Genomic DNA, 8,630 nt, shown 5'->3' with positions numbered 1-8,630 from the left:
TTTCCTCTCAATCACCTCCCTTTCCGTCAGCCTTTCGCTCTGGCACGCCTCGCTCCCTTCGGTATTACTCACGGCGGGAAGTTGCTGCTGCCGTCTTCTCTTCGGACATCAACCGCGTGTTTGAGGGCTCAGCTCGCGGCAGCCCCCTTCCCCTTCCCCACCAACGGCCGCCGGCGCTGCCCCTTCTCGCTGTGGATCTGAGCATAAGGCGGGCGTGTGTGCGATGGACGGGTAAGTTCATGGTGGCCTTTTTTTTTCCTCCCCTTCCTTCTCGGGCCGCGGGCTTACGCTGGCGCCCAGACTCGTCGACGCCGACTTGTTTTCCTTTTAAATTTATTACCGTGCGTCTAGGATGATTTGATGGGGTTAAACTTACGTGACATTTTGTCGTCTGATCATGTTGAGATTCCAGAACCGTTTGGTAAATTTGAGTTAAAATTTCGCTCTATAACTTGGATTTTTTTTTGTGTGCGTGTGTGCCTTCCTTTTGAGCCTTAAAAATGTTCCATTAATTAGTCATAGCACGGTAACTCCCAAAATAAATTCGAAATGTTATGTGAAATTGTAAATATGAGGGGAGAAATGTTTATTTATGAACACGTTTTATTTTTTTAATCAAAGAAAGGTTCCCCCCTCCCCCAAAGCCAGTTCTGTCTACAACTAGAACTTGTGGTAACGAGCGAGGGGCTGGAGGGTGAGTGTTGGTTTCCTGGTAGAGTATCATGGCCTTCTCTGGCTTTTCCCCCCTCCAGTTTCGCTTTGTACGAGCGACCGTGGTTCAGATTGTAGTTTGGTTTGTACACCACCACCGAGCTGGCGTGAAGCGCCTTCCCCATTATGAAAGCTTAGAGACTTTTTCTGTTTCCTTAACTCGAGTAGCTTCATCTGTGTTCTCTTTTTGCCTTTAAGAAAAAAAAACTGCAAACGTAAGCCATAAGCATACTTTTCCATAAGCTTTCCCCTTTGTTAAAATCCATTTTTAAGTTTATAAATTATTTCCACACCCCTCCTTGTCTCTTAAGTTTCATTATATCACTGTATAAATAACTGGCGCTTTAACTTTTTTTTCTCACGTTCTCTTTTTCCCCTTTTCCTTCCCTACAGCATTGTCACCGATCTTATAGCAGTCGGTTTAAAGGTAGGAGTCTTTTCTCTCTTTCTAACTTCACTATTTTTCCTTTATTAATTTCATGCATTCTTCTTAAGTTACATGCTTTGAAAAGTTCAGCCTTGAATCTCCTGCCTTTTGTGTTTCATTGTATCGCTTAGAGGATTTTCTTCCTCTCTAGTTCATCGTCACCATTTTCTGGCAGGGCTGCTGTTTCAACAACAGCTTCTCAAACAATTAGTCATAGGGTTGGAGCAATGGAGCCGTTTCTGTTCGTAAAAGGATTATGTGAAGGCCCCGAAAAGGTTTTGCGGCAATTATAAGCAACTTGGTCATGTTTTTTTTTAACTGAAACTTGTTGCCAACTTCTAGCGAGAAAATAAAGCTGAAATCAACAGGAAGTATGTAGCTGTTGTTGAAGGAGGAACTGATGTTTTTTTTATATATTATCTAACCGGTTCGTTACTTTCGTGAGTCCTGTTCCGGGTTTTACTTTAGAACTGCATGTTTTTTACCTTAACTAAAAATAAATGTATATGCCGTGCAATCGTTTTGAAACGCAGTTCCTTGAATTTATGAAAAATTATGATGCGTTTTAAGTGGGTAGTCCACATTGAGGCAGTTTTCCCTTGGGCTGTGCGCAGCCAGTAGTCGGTGATGTTTTCTGTATTTAACCGAGCTCATTGTTGGTCTAGGAGTCGACGTCAGTCTCCGCTTTTTGAATTTGTGGATTCCCTGGAGAAATTGTACATACAACAAATAAAACTTAAAAGTTTTTAGTACAACTTGGATTGGTGACTTAACAAACCACGAACAGGTTAAAATGTGTAAGATATTTTCCATATTCCATTTTAAATTATAACAAGCCATTCAGCCCATCAAGCTTATGCTAGCTTGCAGAACATTATTACTCCCTCTCCCACTCAACTTTGAACTGGGTTTTAGGAATATCTTGTGGTCCAGAAGCATTTTTTTTGTTGGATTGAGAAATTTTATCAACAATTTCTTTACACCATTTGTTTTTTGGAATGTGTAACTGAGTTAAACCACATCCTTGAAGCATTCTAGTTATTAATTTTATAATGTCTGTCAGACATAACTTGCAATGATTCTTTTAAAGACCTTTAATGTCGATGTGGCCCAGGAAAATGGTCTTTAAAATCTATACTCGGGCCTTTGTTTGAATATAATCTTGACCCCAGCATTACTGAGCTAGTGCTAAGATTACTTAATCTCTCTTCCTAAAATCTCTAGTACCTACCTGACGAAGGGTCTCGGCCCGAAACGTCGACAGTGCTTCTCCTTATAGATGCTGCCTGGTCTGCTGTGTTCCACCAGCATTTTGTGTGTGTTGTACCTACCTGCTGTCAAGTTTTTGCCACCAGCCTTGATCTGTGTGCAGTTTAGTGTATTTTTCCACATGTCTAATGATTTGTATGTTGTAGAATCTATGGATGGAATATTTTGTCATAAGTGTGGTAGCCAGGTGAATATAATCAAGAACCCAGCCAAAGTGGTGACATTTACAGTTGAATTGCTTTCTCCATTCTTGTGTGTTAATGCTTCATATTGTCCCATTATAGTCAGTTCTCAAGTTATTCCCTTTTTCTTGCAGAGAATTTCAACACAACTGATGCTTGAGAAGATGTGATTAAAATAATAAATTTTTTGAGAGGGAGTAATGTATAATTTAAGTTTTAGTTAAATCTCTACACAATTTGTGATATTCAGGAGTTTTGATTGGTATCCTGCATAAGCACGGGGCAGTTGTTAAAATTTATGTTTATTGCTTGAACACAAATTTTTTTTAACTGATGGAACTATAAAACTTGCAGTTTGCTTCACTAGTTTTCATAACATAGGCTACAATTACTAGGTTCCCATGAACGAGAATGTCTAATCCAACAATTGATTATAAAACTGTAGTATAAATTATATTTCATGGACTGTACGTAGATGCAGCCTTTGCATCTATAGATGCTGCTTGATCAGCTGAGTTTGTTCCAAATTCAGCATTTACAGTCTTTTGTCTTTGATCTATAAATTGCTTAATTTACACATTAGCCTGAAGTCTGCACTCTTTGGGGAAATATGAGTTGATAACACAGGTTACTACAGGCAGTCCCCGGGTTACGAACAAGTTCTGTTCCTGAGTCCCTCTTTAAGTCGGATTTGTACATAAGTCGGAACAAGTACATCTGGTATTATTTAGCATCAGTTAGTGAAACGCTTGTCTTAGTACATAGTATATATTTTACCTTTCTATGCATATAAAACACTTAAGAAACATATGTATTCCAATAATTAAACCACTGTGTTGCTTAATAATTATAGCTTTTATCGGGGCAGGGCCTTTCACATGCTCCATTATTCTCACTTTATCCTTTAAAATAGTTCCGATCATTGACCGACTGTAGCCTAATGCTTTTCCAATGACCAGTGACGTTTCACCTCTTTCCAAATGCTTTATTATTTCCACTTTATTTTCGATCGTGATCACTTCCCATCAACAGAACAGAAACACTGCAGGCGGTGGGTCCCGAGCCTAAGGACCACCGCACTGAATTCCCCGGGTCCTAAAGTACACTGCACTGAGACAGCTTAAATGGGACAAGTGGGGGCTGTGCGGGGTTTGGGTATTTGAGCCTCCACAATATTCCATGTGGGAATTTAAACTGGAGGTGGCAGTGTATTTTTTTACGAGGTCGAGTTGCAAGCTCGACATCAACCCGGCATGAATGGAGAGCTCGCTCAGGAGCAGTCTGTCACTGGATTGAACTCGGGAACCTCCTTTCTCGAGCCCAGCGCTGATCTCATTGAGCCACCAGCTGACTGGAAAAGGGGGCGGGGTTAGGGTGAATCTTGCTAAGAAAATTTTAAGCCACATACAAAGTTACACACTCAACACAGTGTCAACGGCAACGACTTAAAATGGTGGACAGCATCGAAATCCGACTTAAATAGCGGACAGCATTCTCCTTCCTTGGTTTGTAAGTACGAGTTGTCAGTAAGTCAGGCATTTGTAACTCGGGGACTAACAATAAACATGGAACAAACATGTAAATTTAAATTGATGACTGCAAGTCAATATTTTCCATACTTGTATATAGAGCTTTTTGTGCTTTAAAGTTGAGAAAAATGAAGTTTATCCTGCTCAATGAGGAAGCAATACAATTGACCATTATTTTATGGTAGTTGCAATAATAGGTAACTGCAATGCTTTATGGTTTAAATGGTCAACAAGTCGGGTTTTGACATAATCTTTTAACACTTAGACTTTCTGGATATGACTTTTTTGGGACAAGACGATTAACTGTCAAAATGCAGTTTTTTTTAATATGCAAGTGTATTAAAGCCACAATGACCTCTGCAAAAAAAACAAGTTCTTTATTCAATCCATAGACTTCAGACTTAGTCTATCCTCGTATCATCTGGGATATTGACCTCCAAGAGGGCATTATGTTTTATTGTAGTCTCACCAGTTTGTATAACAACAGGTTATTTGTTGCATAACAATTGTATAATCTATTAGTGTCAGTACTTCCGTATTTGGATTGAGACAGTGCGTGAAAGCATATGGAAAAAGTGGGAGAGTGTACTAATCTGGAGCAGTGCCGGTGACAATTGAGAGCCTTATTTGTTGACTGATGTGGAATGAAGCTGGCTGATGGCTCTGATTAGTTAATTTGAAAGGCACAATAAACTAATTGTTAATCAGTAGGGCTGAAATAGAGCAAGCAGCCAGCCCAAGAACTGATTTTAGTGAGTTGTGTGTTTGTGTGATTTTTGTGAGATGTTCAGAATTAATTATCTAATGTATACTTTTAATTTACACATTTAGTTGTGGCTTAATTAAGTATAAATTTAATTAACTCAATTGGCTTCATCATAAGATATTGTTCCTTTTGTGTAATGTTTGTGCATTCAGCATACTTTAAGATGCCAATGTCATTGGGGCCCAGAGCACTAGAAATGCTGATACTTGTGACTAGTACTTTTTTATATAATGCATTTCAAAGCCAATGTTATCCTTTTTTTTGGTGTTTTTACAGTATTAGCCAAGTGCCTCTTGGTACTTTTTGAGATGTTTTCTGAAGTAAGATGGCTAGTATAACCATAAGATATTTTTGTTCAGGAAGTTCATTCAGATTTTGGTCCCTGTTAAGACCTAGATTAATTCAAGGATGGTCTGTGCCTCCATTTAATTGTTCTTAGTGTGTGCTCATAGCTCACAAGATGTAAATATTAATTGAAGTAGTTTCCATAGGCTTGTAGCCAAATAAGGTCCAGGTTGTCCCATTTTTGATGTGCATAAAGAGCTATCTCTTCATTAGTTAAATGGCATAACTGAAAATCTATATCCATATCCTTGTATTTTAGACTTGGCAGCAGATAGATTTTTGTTGAGGGAGAGACATTGAGGTGTTTGGCTTCATAGATGTCCAAGTACAGATATCTGCCAACTCCAATTAAGATTGTTAGATCTTTAAATGGCATTTTGCAGGGAAAAGATGGGCATTTTCATTCGAAGTATTTGGCTTTGCCATCCCTTGGTAAATTGTTTTTAATGTTTTGGTTCTCTTGTTCTTGCATTTCTTTAATGTTTCTATTTCTTTCACTGATGTCAATAGCATGTTGTAGCTTCGAAGCTCTCTTGTTGTTAACCATAATTGAAAATTCTAGTTGTGTTTTCATTACTTAATTTATCAGCATATTGGAACAAAAATAATTGTATGTAGTTGTTGGATATGGAATGCAGAACCCAGAACGTATTTACAAAAAAAAGCCCCCACACCCATGCTTTAGTATGCCACTACAGATGGACTTCTAGTCAAGAAACAAAAGTTTTCCCTTTTAATATATCAAGCCTGTGTGGAAATACTGGAGTTTTTACTTACATGACCCGGCCAAATATGAGTTTAACCCAGCCAAAAGTGAAATATTGTACTTGGAGAGATCCAGTCTGAAAGAACAGTATGCTGTTTGTTAATAGCAAGACCCTTAACTGTCATGATGAGCAGATGTATCTTGAAGTCCAGGCTCATACTTTCCTGAAATTGGCTACACAGATCAATGAGATAGTAATGAAGGCATTGATGTGCTTGCCTCAAGGGTCAGGAGGTTATGTTGCAGCTTTATAAAACTAGTTAAGTTAATCTGGAGAATTGCATTCAGTTCTGATGCCCCATTATAGGAAGGATATTGAGGCTTATCAGGACACTGCCTGGCTTAGAGGCCATTGCTATATGGTAGGGTGGACAGATTTGGTTTGTTTTCTCTGGAGTGGATAAACAGTCAGTATCACTTTTTTTTGGAAATATCTAATACTAGAGGGCATGCATTTGAGGTGAGAGGGTAAGTTCAAATATGATGTGTAGGCAAGTATTTTTAATACAGTGCTTAGAATGCACTTCCTGGAGTGGTGATGGAGGCAAGTACAATAGGGATTTTCAAGGGACTTGTAGATAGGTACGTGAATCGCAGGAAATGGAAGAATACAGTGCTGGCAAAGAAGATTAATTTGACATTTGATTGTTTCATTAGTTTAGCATAACACTGGGCTGAAGTCCTGTTCCTGTGTTGTTTGAGGCCCCAATAACCAATACAAGTGATAAGTTCGTCTTGCAGATTGAAGGAAATAAATTGGATACATTGGTTTCTTTGACCACTAACTATTTATAGGTACATGTTTCTATTTTCAAAGCAAGTTTATTAAGCTTTTTGATTTGCAAGTTCAAAAATGGTACAACAAATGGTGTTCCTCATTAAGTGCATCATGCACTGATGGCAAACCTTGTTTCATTCAGTGGAGTAATTTAAAAGTACTTAATTTTACGTGTCAATTAGATTTGATTCCCTTTTTCAGCCTGTGAAGATAGCAACACACTCAGGTAACTCAAGTTTAAAACTTTGCTTATAGCCCCATAGGATTTTTATTCCAAAGGTGCCAGCAGGATCCAGTGCCAGCTTTGACCTAAAATCTTGCTGAAAGCTGATCCTACCCTTCTCCCATACAGTCTTATTTCATCTGGCTATGTGGACGCATCTGGCTAAGCAAGAGGAAGGCAAAGACAAATGGTGATGGGGACAGCAGCCTGAGAACTGGAAATGAATACTAATGAATTGATTCACTTGACCGAAACTGGAGTATGTGGGCCATGGCAGTCAAAAGCTGAAACTGGGCATGGCACCTGATGATGATGATGTGTTTCCAAGACTGTTCTGTGGTGTAAAGGGCCAAAGTGTAGTGGTTAATTCTGTGCTCTTCTCCCTTCTCTTTGACCCCCCCCCCCTTATTTTTCTTGGATATCATGCAGTATAGATATTCATTGTGCCTCCCAAGTGGTTGCAATTCATACTGACTTGGGAAGTTTTTTTAGCCATTGAAAGGGAGAGAGCTGAGAGTTGACAAACAAAAATTGTAAAGTTCAGCTGCACTTGTAAATTTGTCTCCATTTTATATCAGTTACGTACTCTGATTGCTACTAAAGGTTTCACAGGGTAGTCTGGGGTTAAGCAAGACATCCTAAACTTGATCCATCTTGTGTAAATCAAGGTTCCAACTGGCATGGAGCTGGTTGTGGGTTCAAATGGGGAAAAACTATTCAACCGTAGTCATCTCCATTGCAGATTGTACATTTGGAGCTGAAAGCTCCAGGAGTTGAACTAGATTATGAAAGAAAATACAGAATGAACTTTGTATTGGAGTCCTGCAAAATAAAATCCACTATATGCTCTTAACAGTTTTAAGGTTCCTAACAAAACTCTGGCAAGCAAGGGGCACTTGCCATATCTTGGAAGTTGCCTATTGAAGGTGAACACAGATGGTAAACTTCACCATTGCCACTACAACAGTAAGCTATACACATAATATGAGTGAATGGGCTTTTGGCGACAATGCTCATTTTCAGCAGCAGTGATTTCTTGAGCAAAGAGCTTGAAAAGAGGAGAGGTACTACTGCTACCACCAATGTTGTCTCTGCAAAATCCCCCAATCCACTGGCAGAGTGAATTAATCCATGTTGGTGTCTTCAAGCTAGCATTGAGGACTAGAGATCCTTGAACAAGTTCTCAACTGTGAGGAAATTAGCATGAGGGCAGAGAGATGATTGTAGGGTGTGGTCAAGGTCTTGGATAGAGAAAATGTAAGGATGTAAGATATGTAGAAACAGTTGGTTAAGCCAAAATCGGAGTATTGTGTGCAGTTCTGGTTGCTGTGCTATAAGAAAATGGGATTATGGTAAGGTGCAGGAAAGATTTGTTTATGTGTGTTGCAGTAATGATTTACAATGATATTGTTGGAGCTGAAGGTTAGATTGATGAGAAATTGGCTAGGCTGTGCTGTTTTCCTTGGAACAAAGAATAAGTAGTGTCCTTATGGAGGGGCATGGGTTAAATCAGTCTTTCTCACCAGTGCAGGCAGGTGGAATCTTGTTGGTCAGTATGGACGAGTAGGGTTAAGAGTTAAATGCATGTCTCAAAGATTGGTGTGAGAGAAGTGGGTTTGAATTTACAGGATGTT

The 8,630-nt window shown here is 39.1% G+C and overlaps 1 protein-coding gene across 5 annotated transcripts in view; it reads left to right on the top strand.

Moving 5' to 3' along the window:
* The first annotated feature begins 12 nt into the window (after nucleotides 1–12).
* The window catches only part of ptbp3 (polypyrimidine tract binding protein 3), a 75,769-nt gene continuing 67,151 nt past the window's right edge, over nucleotides 13–8,630 (top strand). For 2 of the 5 annotated variants that reach the window (XM_073048602.1, XM_073048601.1), the window contains exons 1-2: nucleotides 13–231; nucleotides 1,105–1,138. In XM_073048602.1, coding sequence (XP_072904703.1) covers nucleotides 224–231; nucleotides 1,105–1,138 — 42 coding nt within the window. In that variant the 5' untranslated portion in view covers nucleotides 13–223. The remainder of the gene's footprint in view (nucleotides 232–1,104; nucleotides 1,139–8,630) is intronic. The other 3 variants (XM_073048604.1, XM_073048605.1, XM_073048603.1) reach the window with 3 other exon arrangements.

The sequence above is a fragment of the Hemitrygon akajei genome, chromosome 6 (genome assembly GCF_048418815.1).
Source record: "Hemitrygon akajei chromosome 6, sHemAka1.3, whole genome shotgun sequence".
Classification (NCBI taxonomy): Eukaryota; Metazoa; Chordata; class Chondrichthyes; order Myliobatiformes; family Dasyatidae; genus Hemitrygon; species Hemitrygon akajei.
Note: the sequence above shows the minus strand (reverse complement) of the source record. Positions and strands in the feature narration are given on the sequence as shown.